This window comes from Pelophylax lessonae (genome assembly GCF_965119305.1).
Source record: "Pelophylax lessonae genome assembly, chromosome: 4".
NCBI lineage: Eukaryota > Metazoa > Chordata > Amphibia > Anura > Ranidae > Pelophylax > Pelophylax lessonae.
Window position 1 is genome coordinate 250,303,365 of NC_138771.1, and position 23,630 is coordinate 250,326,994.

The following is a 23,630-nucleotide window of genomic DNA, read 5'->3' on the forward strand; positions in this document are numbered from 1 at the left end:
CGTCCCTAAGCACATTACTAAGCGCTACCACCAATGAGGAGGAGTCCCTTCTTAAGAAGTGTACCGTTCCACCAGTGGTGGACCCTCGGTTATTCAGATTGAACAAGGCAACCATGATTCTGGTTGAAAGAGTCCCCAACCTTTAAGGATCCAGCTGCCAGGGAGGCGTAGGCTGTGGCCTGCAATATGTACATCTTGGCTGGTTCGGCACTGAGACCGATAATCACCATTGCCCCGGTGATGCAAACTCTGAGCAAGTGGGCTAAGCTTTTACACCATGACCTGGAGGGAGAACGGCTCCCCCCTGCCTTTGCTGAGCTGGTGGATCAGCTGGTCCAGGGGCTGCAGTTTCTGTGATGCCTCTTTGGATACAGCTCCCCTAGTATCTCGGCTCTGTTTTGGCTGCGATCCTTGAGCATGTCTTTTGGCTCAAATGCTGGTCTGTGGAACAGACTTCTAAAAAGACCTTGACTCAGAGATCACCTATTTCGATCTACCTTGGATGGCATCATAAAAAGGTCTCACAGGGAGGAAGAGTACCTTTCTTCCGCAGTCTACTAAGGGCAAGGAACCTCGTTGTAGACGTCAGCCTCTCTTTTCGGCTCATAAGGTTTTCGTCCCTCAGGGTCGACTGACAAGGGCTCAAAGCCTTTCAGGGCCTCCTCTGGAGGATCCAAACTAACCTGGTCTGGCAAGCCGAGAGCGGACTTCTCCAAACCCGTGGACAAGGCTCCTTCAGCATGAAGGTGCGCCCTCACCCGTATCGGGAGTGGGGGGACGTCTTTGTTGGTTTTCGGACCCTTGGACTTCCCTGGTGCAAGACAAGTGGGTCCACAAAGTCATTTGGTCTGGCTACAAGATCGAGTTTGGCTCTTGTTCCCCGGCAAGGTTCTTTCCTTCCAACTTGCGCCTGTCCCCTGACCGCTTACAGGGTCTGTTTGGGGCAGTACAGGACCTGTTACATCAAGGGATGATTGTCCCAGTTCTGACTTAGGAACGTTTTCAGGGTTTTTACTTAAACCTGTTTACAGTTCGAAGGAAGGCAAGGTGCATTCAATCCTGGACCTCAAGGCGCTGAACTGCTTTGTGCTGGAGTCCTTTTGCACTGTGGTGGCATCCCTGCCTCTGGGATTTCTGCGCCTCTTTTGACATCAAGGATGCTTACCTTCACATTCCAATATGTGCTAGTCGCCAGCGCTTCCTCCGATTTGCCGTGGGAGAAAAACATTATCAGTTTGTGGTATAACCCTTTGGTCTCACCTCTGCTCTTCTGGTCTTCACAAGAGTTGGCCCCGGGGCTAGCTTTGCTACGCCAACAGGGGGATCGCGGTACTGGGCTACTTAGACAATCTACTTCTGCGAGCGGCATCGCCTTCTGCTCTGGTGGAAAATCTGGAGATCACAATAAGAACTCTGTTGGAGTTCGGCTGGATTCTGAATTTTCAGAAGTCTGCTCTGGTTCTGTCCACAAAGCTGGACTATCTGGGCCTGACTCTGGACTTGGCCTTAGCCAGAGTGCTCCTTCCTCTGAACAAGCTCCAGAAATTGTAGGCTGCAGTTAGTCTCCTGCTGTCCAACAGATGGTCATCCCACCAGACTTGCATGCGGGTGCTGGGCCTGATGGTATCCACCTTCAAGGCGGTTCTGTATGCACAGTTCCATACGAGGTCCATACAAAGGGAGATTCTGACTAAATGGGATAAGACTCCCCAGGCGCTGGATCATATGATCCAGCTGAGTCGGGGAACAAAGGGTCCCTAATAATGGTGGCTTCGTTCTGCGGAGCTTTGGCTGGGCAAATCCTTCCTCCCCTTGTATTGGACAGTGGTCACCATGGATGCCAGCCTGTCTGACTGGGGAGGTGTCCTCGGCAAGCATTCTGCTTGGGGGATCTGGACGCTGGAAGAGTCCAGACCACCGATCAATGTCTTGTTACTCCGAGCGATCAGACTGTCTGGACCATTGGAAGGATTGTCTTCAGGGTTGTCCAGTGCGCATTCAATCTAACAATGCCACGGCAGTGCCTTATGTCAATCACCAAAGGGGCACAAGAAGTGTCCTGGCGGCTCTGAAGGTAGCTGGCATTTTAAGGTGGGCAGAATGGTTTTACAGCCCCTCTACCTACACATTCCTGGGGTGGAAAACTGTCATGCGGATTACCTCAAGTCGACAGGCGTTGGACCAAGGGAGTTGTCCCTTCATCCAGGGGTGTTTCATCAGTTGTGTCTCTGGTGGGGTACCCCCAAGGTGGATTTGTTGGTGTCTTGGCTTAACAGATAATATGCAGAGGTTTGTGGCTCGGTCAAGGATTCCTCTGGTGGACGTCAGACCAGACGGTGGCCCTGTGGGGTCAGTATCGTCTGATTTTTATGCCTTTCCTCCTCTCAAGCTTCTGCCAAGACTTCTGTGCAGGATCAAGGCAGAAATGATTCCGGTCAGCTTAGTTGCTCCAGACTGGCCTCGCCAGGCTTGGTACACCGATCTGGTGCTGCTGGTCGCTGACGTTCCTTGGAAGCTTCCTCTCATGGAGGATCTGCTGTCCCATGGAACGATTTTTCCATGCTGCTTTACAGTCGCTGGCTATGACGGTTTGGCTAGGTGCTGAAGGATAAAGGTTTATCTGAGTCTGTGATTCCTACACTAATAAAAGCTAGGAAATCTACTTCTAGGGGGGTCTACCAACGTACGTGGAAGACCTACATTGCGTGGTGTGAGTCTCTCTTGGGGTTCATTCTCCCTCCTTCTCGGTGGCTCGGATCTTGGCCTTCCTTCAATGGGAGGGGGGGTGGGTTGAACAGAAAATGGCCTTGAGTACCATCAAGGGCCAGGTGTCTGCTTTGGCCACACACTACCTGGTGCATACCTTTCTTCAGGGTGTGCGACATTTTGGTTCCTCCAGTGCGGTCTCTGTTGCTGCCTTGGGACCTCAGTTTGGTGCTTTTGGTCCTCCAGAAGCTTCTCTTTGAGAATCTTTGGGCGATCCCCCTGCTTACACTGTCCCAGAAGGTGGCCTTTTTGGTGGCTATCACCTCTGTGCGTAGGGTGTCGGAACTGGCAGCGCTATCCTGTCGATGACCTTAGTTGGTGATTCACAAAGATAAGGTGCTTCTTCGCCCCTGTCTGTCGTTCCTTCCAAAGGTTGTCTCCAATTTTCAGTTGAATGAAGATATATTGTTTTTCCTTCCCTGTGTCCCAGATTTAAACCTCTAAAGGAAATTGCTTTGCATGCCTTGGATGTGACCGGGCAATTGGGGTGTACCTGGCAGCTACGGAGTCTTTCATGAAGTCACTCTTTGTGCTCACGGGTGGGCCTCGTAAAGGTTTGTCTGTTTCCTCTGCAACCATTTCCAGATGGATCAGACAGACAGTAATTCAGGCCTATTCCATCAAGTCAGGGTCCTCCTTTCTATGTTAAAGTGCCCAAGTAGAGTGTGCCTTGTGCCTCCTGGGCTTTCCTTCAGGTGTCAGTGACACAGGTTTGCAAGGCGGCCACTTGGTCGTCGGTGCACACTTTAACAAAATTTTATAAAGTGGATGTGTTTTGCCCCTGCGGATGCTGCTTTTGGCCGCAAGGTTTTTCAGGCTGCTGTTGAGAGGACCTGATCCTCTTCGAGGGTGTATTTTTTTTTTTCCAGGTGGGCTCCAGTTGCCTGGTTGGCTGTTTTTGCCCTGGGAATTTTTTTGCTTTTCCCACCCCTCTTGCTTTGGGATGTCCCAAGGGTTATCAAGATCTAAAGCTGTGTTCGTCAGTGAACGAAAGAGAAAATGGGATTTTTGACTTGCCATAAAATCCATTTCTCTGATGTTCGATAGACACAGCACCCACACCTCGGTGGAGTTGTAATTCTTCTGACACTGCTTGTAACTAATCTGAGTGCCAATAGCAAAGAGGGGGAGTATACCCCCTTGGACTGCTCCAAGGGCATAGCCAGACCTTTTTCTGCCTAGTGTCTTACTCCTGTAGGGGGCAGTATAACACAATGGTTAAGATCTTTTTTAAACCAAGGTGTTCACTTACCAGCTGGTCAGCTGAGCCACGGTTTTACTATTTTACTACCTCCCTGACTGCCCATTAGAATTCTAACATTACAGCCTGACATGGCTGCACACATGCTGTGGTTGGATGCTTTGCTTCGTGGTCGTGACAATTTTTGCTCACGCTGCAGCGTTTTAAAGGCAGAACCGCCTTTCAAAATAGCCTATTGAGATCAGTAGGGCCACATCGCAACCACAAGTTTTTAAATGCTTTGAGAGGTGGCAATAGTACCTCTAGCTAGCTGCTACTGTGACACCCTCTGTAAAGCAGTCCACCGCAGATTGCTTTGTAGAGGACGTAAACACTGCCACCTGTTTGCCCAAAGTGAGAAGCCAAAATTTCTCTCATTCATTGACACACAGCTCCTGATCTTCTTAGCAATTGGGCTATAGTGCTACCTACAGGAGTGGGACACTAGGCAGAAAGTCTGGCTATGCCTATAGGCAGTCCCAGGGGCTATACTCCCTCGCTCTGCTATAGGGTACTCATTTTTTTTTTTTCTGCCTTGTCAGGAGTTAGGACTAGTTCCTTGCTGGAATCTTTGGTCCTGGCCTTTTTTTTTCTTTAGATGGGTTTTTTTCCTGGTAGGTCTACAATCAACTGCCGGACTGGGCCATGGGCTGGATAATCACGATCGCTGGGTCGGTCGCAACATAGCCCCACCAGATGGGGGCTTGCCTGCGAATTAAACGCTTTGCGAGGTCGCATACGACCACTTCTAGGCCCAAGTCGCAGTGTTCCTCCTGGCAGAGAAAGTTCTGTCTGGTTCCTGGTATGGTAGGTAGCTGTCCCTCCTCTCCTCATGGAGTGTTTTGGGGTGGATGTGGGCCCCTCCATTGGACGGTCGGACCCCTGGGTTTCCCTCCTTCCCGTTAGGCACCCCCCTCATCGGTCTGGTGGTCCCTTTAGGCCATCTGCCCCCCCCCCCATATTCACTATGCTGGTGGTGTAGTCCACCACCTGGGGTCGGAGCAGGGCATTCTGGCGATTGGGCGGAGGGACCTGTTGATCGTCGGTGCCGGGGGGGGGGGAGCTTGGGGGGGTTTGCTGTACCGGGGGGGGGGGTTGCTCCTGCCAGTGCCTCCCTTCCTACCTGTGCTGTTTTCTGAGGCTTTGAGTGCCGCCTTTTTCTTGTAAACTGTGTGCTCTATGCATGGTGGCCATGTTTTATATAGGCGGCCATTTTGCGGTGGTTTGCCAATGCAAATTGCGACCACCATGACAGTGAAGCCCTCTGGGCGGCGGTTTTGGCAGTGGGTGCAGACTCCTGTATCTCTTCCTATTTTGACAGAATTGTTGCTAAGGAGTGGGAACAACCAAAATGTCCTCTTGTGGTCCCTAAGCGATTTGCTATGGGGTACCCATTTGAGGAGTTCCTTCTTAAAATGGTCTGTTACACCGGTGGGGGACCCTCCTATTACTGGATTGAACAAGGCAACCATGATTCCGGTTGAAGAGTTTTCTGCCTTTGAGGACCCAGCTGACAGGAAGGCGGAGGCTATGGCCCATAACATATACACTTGCAGGTTCGGTACTGAGGCTGGTATTCGCCAATGCCCTGTGTCGCAAACTCTGACCAAGTGGGCTAAGCTTTTACGCCGTGACCTGGAGGAGGGAGCAGCTCCCCCTGCCTTTGCTGAGCTGGCGGACCAGTTGGTCCAGGGGCTGCAGTTTATCTGTGATGCCTCTTTGGGTGCGGCTCCCTTAGGTGCTAGGCTCTCTGTTTCGGCAGTGGTCTTTAGGCTTATTTTTTGGCTCAAATGCTGGTTTACGGCCTTGACTGATCTTCCCTTTTGAAGGAGATAGCCTGGAACGTTGGACGGATCGTTTTCAGGGATGTCCAGTGCGCATTCAATCAGACAATGCCATGGCCGTGGCTTATGCCAATCACTAGGGGGGGCACAAGATTCCTGGTGGCTCTGGAGGTAGCCCGCATTCTAAGATGGGCAGAACGGTTTGTTACAGCCCCCTCCGCATGCACATTCGGGGGGTGGAAAATTGGCAGGCGGATAACCTCAGTCGGCAGGTGTTGGACCAAGGAGGGTAGTGGTCCTGTCATCCAAAGATGTTTAATCAGTTGTTTTACCGGGTAGGACCTCACCCGAGGTGGATCTGTCGGCATCTCGGCTCAACAGGATCAGAGGTTTGTGGCACGGAATCCTCTGGCGGACGCCACAGATGCCCCCGTGGGGTTAGTATCGTCTGATTTATGCTTTCCCTCCTCTCAAGCGTCTGCCAACACTTCTACGCAGGATCGAGGCGGAAGGGATTCCGGTCATCTTAGTGGCCCTGGACTGGCCTCCCCAGGCTTGGTACGCCGATCTGGTGCGGCTGGTCGCCGACATTCCTTGGAAGCTTCCTCTCTGAGGATCTGTTGTCCCAAGGGCCAATCTTCCATCCTGCTTAACAATCGCTGGCTTTGATGGCTTGGCTGTTGAACGCCAGGTGCAGAAGGATAGAGGTTTGTCTGAGTCGGTGATTCCAACGCTGTTGAAAGCTAGGAAATCTACTTCTAGGAAGTTCTGCCTTCGTACGTGGAAGACTTGCATCACGTGGTGTGAGTCTCTTGGGGTTCATCCATGAACAAAAGAGAAAATGGTATTTTTGACTTACAGTAAAATCAAATTCTCGGAGTTCATTGGTGGCTTACGTCAATCACCATGGGGGCACCAAGAGTGCCCGGGCGGCCAAGGAAGTGGCCAAGATCCTGTCTTGGGCCGAGATACAAGTTCCAGCGATTTCGGCTGTTCACATTCCGGGAGTGGGAAACTGGCAGGCGGGCTATCTGAGTCGCTAGTCCTTGGACCAGGGGGAATGATCCCGGCATCCTGAGGTTTCGCCTCCTGTGTGCCCGGTGGGGGAATCCGGACGTGGATCTGTTCGCGTCCCGTCTCAATGACGAGGTAGAAAGATCCTCTGGTGGTTGTCATGGACGCGTTGGTGGTGCCCTGGCACCAGTATCGGCCGTTTTATGCATTCCCTCCGATTAAATTGCTGTCCAGGTTCCTCTGCCGGTTGGCGTAGGAACGTGTGCTGGTAATTCTGGTGGCCCCAGACTGGGCCTGTTGGTCTGGTACGCAGACGGATGGTCGTCGAGCCTCCCTGACGGCTTCCACTGAGAGACGATCTGCTGTCTCAAGGGCTGATCTTCCATTCTGCTTTCCAGTCTCTGGCTTTAACGGCATGGCTGTTGATAGCCAGGTTTTGAAAAACGAGGGCTTCTCGAATGCTGTCATTCCTACCTTGCTGAAGGCTCGGAAAACTACCTCCAGGGAGATTTACAATCGTCCTTGGTAGGCGTATATTGCCTGGTGTGTGTCGCAAGGGTTTCATCCTCGCTCCTTTTCGGTGGCGAGGGTTTTGGCCTTCCTGCAGGAAGGTGGGAATCAGCGCTTGGCGCTAACTGTGAGCAAAGGTCAGTAGGTAGGCCTTAGCCATTTTCTTCCAGCGTCCCTTGGCAACTAATTCCTCGATTCGCACCTTTGTTCAAGGGGTGCATCATCTGGCTCCCCCGTGGGGTGATCCTTTGTCTCCCTGGGGCCTGAATTTGGTTTTTGTCCATTTTACAACGGCTTACCCTTTGGGAACATCAGAGAAATAGCTCTGCCTGAGTTGTCCCAGAAAGTTGCTTTTCTGGTGGCCACACCTCTGCTCGCAGAGTGTCCGAAATGGCAGCTCTATCTTGCCGTTCTCCTTCTCTGGTGGTTCTTAGGGATAAAGTGGTCTTGCGACCCAATCAGTCTTTTCTCCCCAAGGTGGTATTCGCTTGGGCGAAGCCCAAGGAATTTGCCTTGCATTCTTTGGAAGTGGTCCAGGCAGTCAGGGTTTACCTGTCTGCCACGGTGTCTTTTAGGAAGTCTGATTCCCTGTTTTGTCCTTCCTGAGGGACCTCGGAAGGGTTCGGCTGCGTCCACTGCAACCGTTTCTAAATGGATCGGACTGACTGTTCAGGCCTATTCAATCCAGGGTTAGGTGCCTCCTTTCCCTGTGAGGGCTCAGTCTACTAGAGATGCCAGTGCCTCTTGGGGCATTTCACCATCAGGCTTCTGTGGCTCAGGTGTGTAAAGTGCGACCTGGTCGTCTGTGCACACTTTCTTAAAATTCTACAAACTTGATATGATGGCATCCTTCAGATGTTTCCTTTGGTCGCAAGCTTTTGAGCGCGGCGGTTGTTAGAAGAGACGTGTTATGTCTCTTTCTGGGGTATTTTTTTGTTCTGTGTTGGCTCCTGTTGAGCTTCTGTTGCCCTGTTGACTCAGTTTTTTTCTCTGGCCTGGTTGACACGTTGCCTTTTCTTTGGTTACGTCTTCCCACCCCTCACACGTACACTGCTTTGGGACATCCCACATATGAAGGATTACTGAACGGACTGCGACTGTCAGAGGGCATAAGCGAAAATAGAATTTTTGTAAGAACTTGGTGTAAAATTATTTTCTGAGTCCTCTGACAGTCGCAGCACCCGCCCCTCTATTTTTTGGGGGTTGAATGTTTTCCTGTACTGCTTGCTACGAAACTGAAGAGCAGCACCTAGTGGCTGATGGGTAATGGCTGAGGGACAGCCCCCTAGAGGTGTGTCGTGTAAAGTTTTGTTAACCTTTTCACTGCCTAGCCTACTCCTGCAGAGAGGCGCATTACCCACCCGTGAAGGATTCGGGCTTTGACTGTCAGAGGAATTTTATGGTAAGTTCTTACAAAAATACTATTTTTCCTAAACCTCTGCTGAGCAGGTTGAGGCAAAATCATCCAATGGGACAGATGTTAATTACCTGTCTAAAATTTTTCAGTTTTGTGATGGCGTGCTACCGGAATGTTTAAGTGCAATTTGACAGGTTTTTAGGATTATTTTTAGCCATTTTCAAATCTATGCTCATATGTTAGATGTTAAAATTATCTGATTTAATGCTGCCCTCTTCTGGTTAAATGCTTTTGTAATAAAAAATGTCCTTAATTTACTAATGCATTTTTTCTCTTGACTTCTTTCCAAATGTAGATAAAACCAAACAGTCTACAAATAGTACAAATATCAGATCTCAAACTACCACTGGAACAGCTGTACCTTCTGTGGCATCTGGACAGATCACACCAACATCACCAGTAAAGAAGGTAAATCAGATGTGTGATATGTGAAGATTTGTCTTTGTTCCCTAAGCTTAAATGTGCCTTAGAGAGTTGTGCGTTTCCTTGACCCTGAATTTCATATTTGTATGCGTTACAGTCCATTCACACTAACGCGACTTGTCAGCCTGACAAGTCGTGGTCCCTCGCGGTGCATTGACTGCTACAGGACCCGTTCTAATAGGAGCGACACAAGTCGCTCTGACTTAGAAAAAGGGTCCTGTACTACTTCAGGGCGACCTCGGAGCGACTTGCATAGACATTCATTATATGAAGTCCGTGCAAGTCGCTCTGAAGTCGCGGTGCACGGGACTTCACAGGTCGCCCCCGAAATAGTACAGAGTCGTGCCGCGGTAGTGTGAATGTGGGCTTACAGTATACAGTGCTGTTTGGAAACGTATAGTATTTTATTTTTGTATAGGCCTACAAAAGGGCATTTCTAGGTTTCATTTAAATCTCAGAATCCTCTGATTTTCACCCCATCATTTGCATTGTCTGTTTATGGATACCTTTTTAACCATTGGCTTTCTGCCTCTCTGAATTCTATTCACCCTTGACCCTTTCATTGCTCTTTCACTGTCCCTTGCCTCAGACTCCCACCACAAGTGTGTTGTAGTAGTTGTACTGCACGAACTGTTAAAATGATCGATGGCTATACAGCCGTCGGGTCACTTTTACTTTAAAGCCTGGTAGTCAGCTAAAGAAAATCAGCACAAACTAATGGCTGCTACTACAGCCATGTACTACGTACATCGAAATAGCTGAGCTGGTTAAAGCCTCTGTTTTCAGCACCTCTATGATAAATGAATGCATTGAAGAAACTAATTTTTGTTAAAGTATGCAAATGGTTAAAAAAAACCCATATGTTATGCTTTTTGTGAGTGTGATGTTTCTTGTACCATACTTCAAACAGCGTTTCTATTAAAGCGGAGTTCCAGCCATTTACTCACCTGTCCAACGGTCCAGCGATGCGGCCGCCGGAAGCCTCGATCCTCTCCCTCGGCGCCGGCATCACTGCTGTGGGCACCCGGCTGTTACAGTTTGCGGCTTCACAGCCGGGTACCCACTGCGCATGCGCGAGTCGCGCTGCGCGCAGTGATTGGCCGGCAATCTTCTGGGACCTCTGACGTGTCCCAGAAGATTGCAGGGAGGGAGGGGGAGAGGAGAACTTCCGCTCAGGGCGCCGCGGCGCTCCGAGCGGAAGTGGGAGCGGGTACCTGTCAAAACTAGGTACCCGCTCCCCCCCCCAAAAAATGACATGCCAAATGTGGCATGTCGGGGGGTCAGGACTCCCTAAAGCGGAAGTTCCACTTTTGGGTGGAACTCCGCTTTAACTGAAAGGTCTGGCTGTTTCAACGTTGGGCTACCCAGTAGGATACTTTTGTTTTTCACTGCTAAATTTTGTCCTAAGTATGACACAGGACTTGTTTTAATAGAGCATGGGTTATATACCTTTTAGGGTTTGGATACTAGTAAAAAAATTAAAATCTTGCGAGGGCTGCCCACATAATACACCCATATAACTCTGCTCACCCTAGCTTTTTTGCTAGTGTTTATATGATGGTCATGTCTCTGCAGCTGCTAGAAATTAGCTAGCTTCTCAATCACTCCAGCTGGGATTAGGAGACTGACTTCATATGGACATTCTTGTCTTCCGGCTTTTCATTTCTCTCAGAAATTATACCTGAACCCTCGCACTGGACATGCGATGATGGCCTGCAATGTCACCAATTAGCGCTGGACAGTGCATAACAGGACCCTCTGCAATAATATTGCCTTGCGGGGACTGGTCTAGGGCAGTGATCTTTTTTCAGAGAGTAGAGACCCTGAAGGCCCCTGTGGTGAAGCCTGCCGTGATGAAGATTGGAGCTCGGGGGGGGGGCCCTGCAGCAGAAATAGTGAGTGCCCTGTGGTAGCCCATGCTGGTCATGTGCCCTGGCCAGTGATCCCCAACCTCAGGTGGAAGGCAAGGTGACTAGGCAGTGTTTTTTTTTTTCCCCATGGGCTCTTTAATTGTAAGGGGTTGCTGCTGGTGATGCAGGCAGCATAGGAGGCTCTACATTCTCTCTGCCCCTTAATCGCTTTGCTCTCTGAGCTGCATATAGCTTGGACAGAATATGTCGTCACAGATGGGCGAAAGTCCCCTAGCAGCCTGTTGTGACACATGCACCTGGGTACAGTGAAGGGGCAGAGGCTGTGAAACTACATGTCACAGCATCTCCCAGTGGTGCAAGGCTAAAGCTTGCAGTGGTAATGGTTGATTTCAGGTCGCAGCAAATCTCCACCGTGTGGGACTACAGTTCGCAAAAGTGCCTTGTGATGGAATTTCTCGTCACAGTAAATTCTTTTCATTACCTTACTGTTGGGGGTGTCGGGGCACTAGCCGAACAAGGATTCTCTTTCAGACCACCAGCACCCTAGTGGTCTTTTGACTTGGTGCCTCTCAGCTGACAGATCACTATTTTTCCAGGGTCCCTGTAATTTGTCAGCGGGCCGTATCTTAGAGAGGTGGTTTTGAATGGGGTATGGGGGCCTTAACACCTGCATGTAGGAAGGATCCTGTGAGAAGCCTCTGTGCAACATTCCCTGGGGTTAAGTTTGTTCCAGATGTCTGACTCTCACTATCTGGTATGTCTGCTCCTTTTTGGGGCACTTTTGGGGCTCCAGTTAATTTGCTACAATAATTGAATTCTTATCTGCTATTGCTGAGGGTGCAGCAGCCGCTTCCTGGAATACTTGTCAACTGGACCATGATTGCAAACCTAAACTTCCCCATTGTCTCCCTCCTTATTAACATAGGAGAAACCAGTAAAAGAATCTACTCTGAAGAACCCCAGGGTCAGTTATTCTCACACTAAAAGGTCTTTGAGTTTTCTTAAAAAGTTGGCTAAACTAATTTGACTTGACCAGTTCCTGAGTCTTCTGCTCTAAAGTTCACATGATTTGGATTGTGGCAGCCTCCGCAAAATCCACAATCCTTTCCTTTTACATTCTCATTTAAATCATGTTTTGTACACATGTGAGGGATCTTAAGTGTTGATCAGCAGAGTTAATAAAAAAATATGCTCTGCGCTTTTGGATATTTGAATATGTATCAGTTCTAATGTATGTGAATGCTTCAGCTTCATATATGCCTACACAAGACATAAATTCCGTAAAACTCTGTATATAGACCGTGCATTGTACAATTTAATCAGTGAAAAATTGAATATAAAGGGAAATATAGTGAATCAATAAGTGAGTGCCAATATGCAGTTTTAAAGTGTTACTAAACCCAGGACCCTGCATTCACTATATCTGGTCGCCCACTGTACACAGAAAAGGAAATGCAATCATTTTAGTAAATATCAACTGCTAACCTTTTCTCATCAGTAGTATATAGCAGTCTTGTGACTTCTATGAATGTCTGGTTAAAGCCTGTAAGAGGAGTTTTCCTTCTCCCACAATTGTCCTATAAGAATGCAGGACCCCTGACCCTCTGTCTGGACTGTACTATTTGGCCCTGTGCTGATCACATGCATTCTCCCAGAAAAAAAAAAACTCTGGCAATACACACCAAACTGAGCATGTGCAGCCTGTCCCCTGGCTCTGTAAATAACAGGAAATATATTGTTGTGCCCTATAACCTGGCACTGGGTGTAAACAACGTGTGTGGGGATGACAGTGGGAGGAGCGGCCATCATCCCCACACACAACCCTGTTGACACCCAGTGCCAGGTTAAAGGGCACAACAGCAAGCAAATTCAATACCGTATACCACTTTTTTTAATAAATAAAGCTTACGGTTTTACTCTAAACCTTTTTCCTGTTACCCTTCCTTTCCAAGCATGATGGTCGATTAGAGTATACAAGCTATTGGATACAGATAGATTTACCAGAGGATTGCCCCTCAAGCATATATTGACCATACTATAGATAGGTGTTCAAATAATTCTGGTGAGTTTACATCTGTGTGGGGCACAAAAAAGCACTTTTTATGTACTTAAGGAGCACCTGCACTTGATCACGGGAGGCCATTGAAGCACTGTCGATTTATTGAAGTTTAAATCTGAATATTGGGACTCGCTTATTGATTCACTGTTATATTTTTTTTATATTGATTTTTGCACTGTATTTTGATTGTGGAATGCATTGTCTATTTACAGAGTTTTACTTTCAATCATTTTTATTGAGTTTCAAGAAACATACAGTAACAAAACATGGTAATATGAGTACACAATTTACAATGTATCTGGTTAAAAATTGCAATGAGAAGAGCGTTAAAGTCCATCCAGGAGGTGAAGATCTTATCTACCCTAGGCTGATTGAGGATCCAGTGGGTGCCGTGAGAGCGTCCCCATATGGAGTAGGGGGGCAGTATCTGCCCAGAGACCACAGCTCTGACATCCCTAGGAGTGGGCCCACAACGGGGGGTAGCATCACTCACCATACCATGGACCACGGGCTCCGCTCCGATACAGCTTGCCTCCCACCCTCAGTGGGGGCACTGTCAGGCAAGAAGGGACGCTGCAACGTTCCAGGGTTGGTGCATCCCGGCGAAGAAAAAAATCCCCGTAGGCTCGTCCCCATCTGTCGGGGCACCATCGTGGCGAGGCCTGGGCAGACCACAACCTGTGCACGCTCGTAGGCCAGGCTGGGGTACCATAAGGATCGTGATTATCCAGTGCGAAGCCCAGCCCGGCTGTTGCTTGTAGTTAACTAGGAGGATCCCCCTGACTAGCGTTAGTGAGTGGGAAAATAAAAATAAAAACGGAGACCGGAGTCCCAGCAGGGGTATTCTAGGGCCTACTCCTGAGATAGGCAGCAAGAAACTGATTAGTAAGCTCTAAGTGTCTGCTCCTGTGAAATAGTGAAAAAACTATTGGGTAATGGCGCCATCTTGGATGTGGGCAGCCTCATTGTAAGGTCAACGGCCATTTTTCCTGTTTTCCCCCATATACTTTCTATTTGCATCCATGTTTGTGTAGCTCAGGGTGCTGTTCGTCCTCTAGTGGTTTAGGTAATTTCAGCCATCATTCAGTTGCTGCAGTGGAAGCGTGGAGAGCAGTTTGTTTTCTCTCTCTCTCTGGCACTATAGGGGGTTTTATTGCTTTTTGGGCATTTCTTCTTAGTCACATTGCTTTCTCAGTTATCTAGCAATATAAAGGGGAACTCTAGCAGCGCGGGATGGCGGTGTGCACCGCAATCGCCAATTTAAAGGGCCAGTGTTCCTTTTTTATATTTCTGCTAATATGGAGTCCCAGGGTGACAATTTCACCCCTGATCTTGTTTGTACATCCGGATCACCTTCCCTAGCTTCTTTATCTGCAGCCATTGAAACTTTGGCGTCCAAAGTTGATCTCATGTCACAAGGTAATGATTAAAAACGTCCAAAGCCCTCTGTCTTATGATTCAAAGCCTGACATGGTTGCCACGGACATTGCCCTCCCTGAGAGCACCCTGTCTGTACTCTCAGATGGGGAGGAGTCCTCGTCCGCTGCAGCGAGGGAATGCGCTTTGGTTGAAGCACTTGTTCGCTCCGTTAGGGAGACTTTGAACATTTGATGATGAGCCCACCCTGTCAGGTATGCGGGTTTCCTTCGGGGTTCCGCAAAGCCCAGAAGTCGGGTCAGGTTTTCCCCTGCCCTGAGGAGTTTCACGATATCGTGAACGAACAGTGGCGTCGCGTTAAGCATGTGCTGGTGGTTCCTAAGTGTTTTCAACGCCGTTACCCCTTTGCAGACCCTGTTTCCAATCGCTGGACGGTGTCACCTAAAGTGGACCACACTGTTTCCAGGTTGAATAAATCCACAGTGGCTCCCGTGGAGGACTCCCCGGTGTTTAATGACCCGATGGATAGGCGCATGGAGTCACTTTCCGGCCACATGTACTTGGTGGTGGGCTCACTCCTCAAGCCGGTGTTCGCTTCTGTGCTGGTCTCAGACGGTTACGGAATGAATTAAGGTGCTTAGGCGCAACTTGGTGGCTGAGTCGGTTCCTCCGAATCTCATTGGGCTCACGGACCAAATGGCCCAGGCCATGGTGTATCTGTGTAACGCGGCCCTGGACGAGGCTCCCTTGGTCGCAAGATTGTCTGCGGTGGGGGTTGCACTCCGCTGCATGGTGTGGCTGAAGAGCTGGTCGGCAGACCATGCCTCTAAAAAGACCGTGTCTGATATCCCCTATTTGGGGGGAACGTCTTTTTGGAGACTCCTTGGATGATATTGTCAAGGGTCTCACAGGGGGTAAGAGTACCCTCCTGCCCCAATCCGCGAAGGGTGAATCCCCCCGCATGCGGCAGGGTCCTTCCTTCAAGGCTCATTGGGGGCCCTTTCGTGTCTCACGGGTGCTGGAAAAAGGAAAATCCTTCAAGGCCTCCGGCGGTTACAAGAAACCCTGGGTCTGGTAAGCCCAAGGCCATTCAGTCCAGTGCTGCGGCCCAGTCGTCTTCCGCATGAAGGGACGCCCTCGCCCGTTTTCAGGGGTGGGGGGGACATCTGCGTTACTTTAAGGAACCCTGGTTGTCCCTAATTCAGGACAAATGGGTTTACGAACTGATTAGTTTAGGGTACAAGATCAAATTTCGATCCCGCTTCGCGGATAGGTTCTTTCTATCAAATCTCCTTCTGTCTCCCGATCGCCTGACGGCTCTCAAAAAGGCTGTGCAAGATCTTCTTACTCATGGCGTTATTGTCCCGGTTCCATAGCAGGAGAGATTTTGTAGGTTTTATTCAAACCTGTTCACAGTGCCCAGGAAGTAGGGCAAGGTTCGTCCGATTCTGGACTTCAAGTCACTGAACCGCTTTGTGTGGGTGCAGAAGTTCCGGATGGAAGCCATCCGGTCGGTGGTGGCGTCTTTAAGTCAAGGGGATTTCTCTTACGTCCTCTGACAGTCGCCGCCCACTCAGTCTTCACCAATGGGTATTGACCTCTTATCCATAGGAGCAATCTAGGCATAAGACTTGTTAAAAACAAAGTAATTACATACACACCTATGGGGGCTGTCCCACTGGTCCAATACCCCCCTGCTATCAGCCATCCCAACTCAGTTTGTCTTCTGCCTAGTTAGGAGTGAGAGAGGCTCTCCCTGTGCTGGGGCTACAGTCTCAGCCGCCTTCTATTTTTTTTTTATGATTTTATTTCTGCAAATGCGTTTTTTTCTTTGCATTACTAGCTGTTTTTCTCAGCATTTAGTTAGTCACTTCAAGAGGATGACGGCGTCGTGGAGCTGGGAGTCGCACTGGAATCCCATTCCGCCATCGAGCGTTTAGCAGGCTATGCGTACGCCCTTGCCTCGCAAACGACCTGTCCTCAGGGATGCAAGCCTGCGAGGTGCCCACCTCGCTTGGACGTCTCACCCACGGTTCCGTGCGTTGCTAGCGTCCTGCGTTTTTTGGCTGACGGCACCCCCGCCATCTGGGGTGGGAGGTTTCCCGTCGATGTGAGGCACCCACGTCATCGGGTACGGTAAGTACATTCTATGTGGGACCTCTGTCTGGGGCTGGCAGTCCTGTGTCTGTGGTATCCCCTAATGTCTGTGTTTTTGGGGCTCCCTTTCTCCCGGTCCCTGCGGGGGCTCTAACTCAGCTAGTTCGCTATGTGGGTTTGTTTGTGGGGGTCCCTCTCCTAAGTGACACTTTATGGTGTGTGTGGAGATGCAGACACGTGCGGCGACCGCTGCGGGGTTAAAAACCGCCGGTCCGCCATTTTAGGTGTGGGCAGCATGCTGGCTTCACTGTGGGCGCTTCTGCAGCAATGTAGTTTATTTTGGCGCCTTACGGTGCCATCTTGTGTGTGGCGATGTGTTCTCCTGAGCACATGTCGGCTGCCGTTTTCCCGGAGCCTCCCATTACTTCTATGGGCAACCATGTTTCTTTAGTCTGAAGTCCTAGTTTAGCCTCCTGCGGTGGCATCACTTCCCTTTTCTGTACAGAGGAGATCGGCAGGCAGTGGTAACACTTGTGGGGTCTGTCTTTGCTGTTTTTTTTGTGGGAATACCTCCTGGCTGTCAGCTTATTCCTGTTTGGGGGTCTGCTTGCAGAATCCTCCATAGCGGTGTAATGCGGGGGATCGCGGTGCGCATAAAGGGCCAGTACCTTGAAGAAAAAAACATTTTTTTTTATTATGGATTGCCGGGACAGCAAATTGTCCCCAGCTTTGGTGGATGATTCAGGTTCCTCTGAATCTTCTGCTCTGACTGCCGCACTTGCGACTTTAGCATCCAAAGTGGATCTTTTGATGACTGAACGGGATACTAGAAAAAGGCCTAGGCTTTCTCTTTCTCTTCTGAATCTGACATGGTTGCCGTAGATAGTGTGCCCCTTGAGTCTTGCTCTTCTCAGTCTGAGGGGGAGGCGGAGGTTGCGGGGGTGGATGATTTCCCCCCCTGGGTCGGCCGAGGCCCGCGCAGCTATGGATGCGCTGATCATTGCCGTTAAGGAAACACTACAATTAGAGGATGAGCCCAATCCTCCGGGAAAACGGTACTCTTTTGGTACCCACAGATCCCGTAAGGCGGCGCAGGTAGTCCCTTGCCCCACTGAGTTTCACGAAACTGTGAATGAACAATGGCGCAACTTGAAGCGCACTTTTGTGGTGCCAAAGAAGTTTCAACTCCTCTACCCCTTTGCGTCTCCTACGGATTTGTGCTGGTCTGTGGCTCCCAAAGTGGATCACACTGTGGCCAGATTGAACAGTGCCACTCTGGTTCCCAACGAGGATTCTCCGGTGTTGGGGATCCTACGGCTAGGAGGCTGGAATCTCTTGCCTGACATTCCTACATGGTGGCGGGTTCCATGCTGAAACCTATTTTCGCCTCTGTCATGGTGGCTCAAGCCGTGGTGGATTGGACCAATGTGCTCAGACGCACCCTCGTGGCTGATTCTGCCCCCCCTCCTACTAGCTTGGAGATGGTGGACCGGATTTATCAAGGGGTCATGTATTTGTGCGATGCGGCCTTGAATCAGGCCCCATTAGCTGCGCGCTTATCTAGTGTCGCAGTACTTAATCGCCGATTGATTTGGTTGAAAAGCTGGTCCAGATATCCAGGAAGACGGTGTCTGACATCCCTTATGCTGGGTCTCGTCTTTTTGGAGAATCCCTGGCTGAATTGGTTAAAGGTGTTACTGGGGGCAAGAGCACTCTGTTGACCCAGAATCCTAGGGGCCCCTCCTTTAAATCAAATCAGGGGTCCTTTCGTGCCTTCAAGGCGCAGGACAAGGGGAAACCTTTCAAGGGCCAGGGTGGCCAGAGAAAGCCCTGGGGGTGCAAGCCAAAAGCCGCCCAGGTTGGTACGGCGGCACAGTCCGCCACTGCTTGAAGGGGTGCCCTCACCCGTTTCAGGGGTGGGGGGGGACGTCTGCGTGGTTTCCTCCAACTTTGGCTGCTCCCGATTCCGGACAGGTGGGTTCAGGAAATTATTCAATCAGGTTACAAGATCGAATTCCTTTCGCGACCAGGGGACAGATTCTTTCCCTCAAATCTTCATTTGACCCCAGATCGGTTGCAAGATCTTCATCTGGCAGTGCAGATCTACTCGCCCAGGGGGTAATCATCATGGTGCCGCATCGGGACAGATTTCGGGGGTTTTACTCTCAACCGCTTCGGGCGCGTCCAAAAGTTCCGCATGGAATCGCTCCGCTCAGTGGTGGCCTCCCTGATTCCAGTAGACTTCCTGGCTTCTATTGACCTGAAGGATGCGTATTTACACTTCCCCCATTTTCAAGGGTCATCAGAGGTACCTCAGATTCGCTATCGCGGAGGAACACTATCAGTTCGTGGCGTTGCCTTTCGGTCTCGCTTTGGCTCCAAGGGTATTTACCAAAGTGCTGGCTCTTGTTCTGGGCCTGTTACGGGCACAGGGCATTGCCGTCATGGGTTATCTGGATGATCTCCTGTTAAGCTCGAGTGCCAGTCAGAGCCTGCTGCGCGATCTGTCCACTACGGTTCAGACGCTACAGGAGTTCGGATGGACCATCAACGTTCAGAAGTCGACTGTCTCCGGTTCGGCTCCCATATTTGGGAAAGCTCTGGACACTGCAGAACGAGGTCAGGTCCCTCAGGGACAACGAATCCTAGTCACTCAGGACCTGTATGCGGTCCCTGGGATTGATGGTATCCAGCCTTCGAGGCGATACCGTTTGCACAGTTTCACACGCGGTCTCTCTCCAGGCGGAGATACTGGCCAGATGGGACAGGCTTCCTCAGTCCTTGGACCTGAGGGTGTCTGAGTCGCCAAACCAGAGTGGTTCTTCTGTGGTGGCTCCAGTCCTCGGCTGTAGCGGATGGGAAAATCCTTCCGGCCGTTGCTGTGGACGGTGATTACCACGGATGCCAGCCTGCCGGGCTGGGGTGGCGTCCTGGGCAACCTGTCTGTCCAGGGCACTGTCCAGGGCACTTGGTTGGTGGAGGAATCTTTTCTACCGATCAACATGTTGGAATTGAGAGCGATCAGGCTGTGCCTGCTCCATTGGTCAGAGCGTCTTCAGGGCCGCCCTGTACGGGTGCAGACGGACAATGCCACTGCGGTTGCTTACATCAATCACCAAGTGGGCACCAGGAGTGCCCGGGCGGCCCAGGAATTGACCAGTATTCTGTCTTTGGCCAAGACTCACGCCCCGGCGATTTCGGCAGTTCACATTTCAGGTGTGGAGAATTGGCAGGCCGATTATCTGAACCGCCAGACCCTGGACCAGGGGGAATGGTCCTTGCGCCAGGAGGTATTTCAAATGCTGTGTGCGAGATGGGGATCCCCGGATGTGGATCTGTTCGCGTCCCAGTTAAACAACAAGGTTCGTGGCAAGAACGTGCGATCCTCTGGCAGATGCCTCGGATGCGCTGGTGGTGCCTTGGCACCGATATTGTCTGATATATGCCTTTCCCCCGATTCAGGTGTTGTCCAGGTTCCTCCGCAGGTTGGTCTCGGAACCGAAGTTGGTGATTCTGGTGGCACCGGACTGGCCGCGCCGGTCTTGGTACACAGACATCATTCAACTGGCCGTTGAGCCTCCATGGCGGCTGCTGTTACGAGACGATCTACTGTCTCAGGGGCCGATCTTCCATCCTGCTTTACAGTCGCTGGCTTTAACGGCGTGGCTGTTGAAAGCCAGATCCTGAGAGTCAGGGGTCTCATCTGAGGTCATTCCTACTTTGCTTAAGGATAGGAAAGCCTCGTCCGGTAAGATCTATTACCGTACCTGGAAGGCTTATTTTGCCTGGTGGGAATCCAGAGGTTTCCCTCGTTCCTACTCGGTGGCGAGGGTGTTAGCCTTCCTACAAATCGGTGTGGACCAGGGGGCCTCTACCTCCTTGGGACTTGAACTTAGTTCTGTCCGTTTTTGCAACGTCCTCCCTTTGAAAACATCAGGGAAATTTCTCTGCCTCTGCTGTCGAAAAGGTTACTTTTCTGGTGGCGATCACTTCTGCACGCAGAGTGTTGGAGTTGGCGGCCTTGTCCTGCCACTCCCCTTACCTGGTGGTTCATAGGGATAAGGTGGTCTGGACCAAACCAGTCTTTTCTTCCGAAGGTGGTTTCTGATTTCCACCTTAATGAGGACATTGTTCTGCCTTCGCTTTGTGCGAATCCTAAACATCCTAAGGAGTTTGCCTTACATTCCTTGGATGTTGTCAGGGCGATCAGGGTTTACCTGTCGTCCACTGAATCCTTTCGGAAGTTGGATTCTCTTTTTGTCCTTCCTGAGGGACCTCGGAAGGGTATGGCTGCGTCTGCGGCGACCATTTCAAAATGGATCAGACAGTGGTGATTGCGTCCTGGGCCTTCCGGCATCAGGCTTCAGTGGCCCAGGTGTACAAGGCTGCGACTTGGTCGTCAGTGCACACCTTTTCAAAGTTCTACAAACTTTGTTCTGGCATCGGCAGATGCCTCCTTTGGCCGCAAAGTTCTGTGTGCGGCAGTGCCTTAAGGGGGACCCTAGTTTTGCGGATCCCTGGCTGTTGGGGTTGTTTCCCCCTTGTTGTTTGCTTTCCTGGGTTGTTGCTCCAGTTGAGCTTTTTCTGTTGTCCATGTAGTGGACTGTTGTCCAATGTAAAAACAATGTTTTTACATTGTGCTATATAACAGTCCCAAAAATAAAAAAAGTAAAAATCAAAATTTTTTAACATTTTTGGCCAATTTTTCTGCTACATATTTTTTGTAAAAAAAAAAATAGCAATATGCATATGTTGATTGGTTTGCGCAAAAGTTATTGTGTTTACCAACTATGAGAGATTTTTTTTTTTTTTATTAGTAATGGCGGCGATCTGCCTTATTTTTTTTTGCGGGATTGCGGCGGACAGATTGGACCCCTAAATGACTTTTGACACTTTTGGAGGTACCAGTGACATTACTACAGTAATCAGTGCTAAAAATATGCACTATTACTGTAATAATGCCATTGGCAGGGAAGGGGTTAATACGATCAGTGATCAATGGGTTAAATGTAAGCCTATGGGAGTGATTCTAACTGTAGGCGGGTTAGGCTTGTGAGATGACCATAGAGACATGCGATCCTATATAGCAGAATCGCATGGTCTCTGTGATCATCTCAGGGAAAAGGACAGACGGCTGTTTACATCAGCCGTCTGTCCTTCTCTGTCAGCGGGGGGAGATAGCGAGTGGCTGGCGGCCATCGGAGCCGCCTGTCTCACGCACTGGCTTCCCAGCTGACGAGCAGGAGCGCGGCGCACACTCGCCCCTCAGCTCCTCCCAGGTGAGCGCCATACATGTACTGGGTCGGCTGGTCGTTTATATGGTTAAAAAAATGCGTATCTGCACATCCGTGTCCATGAAGGTCATCAGCAGTATCGCTGATTCACAGTGGCAGAGGAGCACTTTCAATTTGTGGCATTACCCTTTGGTCTAGCTTCGGCTCCCAGGGTCTTCACCAAGGTTTTGGCCCCAGTGCTGGCTCTGCTGCGCAAGGAGGGGATTGTGGACCTCGGTTATCTGGACGATCTCTTGTTGAGGGCGAGCTTGTGTGCCACTCTGTCGGGCGATCTGACGGTCACGGTTCAGACGTTCCAGGAGTTGGGGTGGACCATCGACTTCCAGAAGTCGGCACTGACTCCGTCAGTACGTCTGCAATGTCTGGGAATGGTCCTGGACTCTGCTCAAGCGAAGGTTTTCCTCCCGGAGGAAAAACTTCAGACTTGGCAGGGCGAGATCAGGTCCCTCAAGGGACAACAATCTTTCCTTCCTGCGGACTTGCATGAGGTCCCTGGGGCTGATGGTTTCGGCTTTCGAGGCGATCCCATTTGCCCAGTTTCACACAAGGACTCTGCAGAGACTCTTGTCAAATGGAACAGGGATCCCCAGTCCTTGGACAGGATGGTGTGTTTGAGCCATCTCACGAGGACGGAGCTTTCATGGTGGGTTCTGTCAACCACTCTGAACCAGGGCAAGTCCTTTCTGCCCCTGTTGTTTACAGTGATCACCACGGATGCCAGCCTGACGGGCTGGGGTGGAGTACTGCTCCATTGGGCGACTCGGTTGCGCGGTCGCCCTGTTCAGGTTCAAATCGACAATGCCACGGCTGTGGCTTACATCAATCACCAAAGGGGTACCAGGAGTGCCTGGACGGCCAAGGAAGTGGCCGAGATTCTGTCTTGGGCCGAGGCCACGTTCCAGCTATCTCTGCTGTTCACATTCCTGGAGTGGTGAACTGGCAGGCGGACTATCGGAGTAGTCAGTCCTTGGATCAGGGGGAATGGTCACTGCACTCGGCTGTGTTTCGGCTCCTGTGTGCCCGGTGGGGGACTCCGGATGTGGATCTGTTAGCGTCTCAACAAAAAGGTGGAAAGGTTCGTGACCGGGGCTCGAGATCCTCTGGCAGACGCCACGGACGCTGGCCTTGTTGGCACGTTACCGTTCTGTTGGTTGCGTCTTTTCCCACCCCTCATACCTGCACTGCTTTGGGACATCCCAATAGTGATGAAACTTGAAAGAGGCTGTGTCTGTCAAAGGACGTAAGAGAAAATAGAATTTTTGTAAGAACTTACCGTAAAATTATTTTCTCCGAGTCCTCTGACAGACGCAGCCCCCGCCCCTCTATTTTGGGGTTGTTTGTCTTGTACTACTTGATACGAAACTGATTAGTAAGCGCTAAGTGTCTGAGGGTAATGTCAAGAGGGACAGCCCCTAAGGTGTGTCTAGTTAAAGTTTTTTTAATGAAGTTACCTTGCCTGCTCCTGCAGAGGGCGTCATTACCCAATAGTGATGAAACTTGGAAGAGGCTGCGTCTGTCAGAGGACTCAGAGAAAATAGTTTTACGGTAAGTTCTTACAAAAATTCTATTTTTTCTTACCTGTAAATTCCTTCTTGAAGCACAGTGGGCTACAGGCCCCTCCTCCATTTTGATCACTCCCTATTGCTTGCTAAATAAAAAACCCTGGAATCTCAGGCAGTTATTTGGTACTTTCTGGGTGGCCCTGGTACTCTTGGCGGCCCTAGTAAATTTGTTTTTGCCAGTATCCAATTACCTGAAGGTAGCTGAATATGTAACCC

At 50.3% G+C, this 23,630-nt stretch overlaps 1 protein-coding gene across 1 annotated transcript in view; it reads left to right on the forward strand.

Moving 5' to 3' along the window:
* Positions 1–23,630, forward strand: part of PPP1R12A (protein phosphatase 1 regulatory subunit 12A) — a 297,833-nt gene that overhangs the window by 152,474 nt on the left and 121,729 nt on the right. Inside the window, exon 9 of the mRNA XM_082254983.1 lies at positions 9,027–9,139. Within this exon, the coding sequence (XP_082111109.1) occupies positions 9,027–9,139 (113 nt within the window). The remainder of the gene's footprint in view (positions 1–9,026; positions 9,140–23,630) is intronic.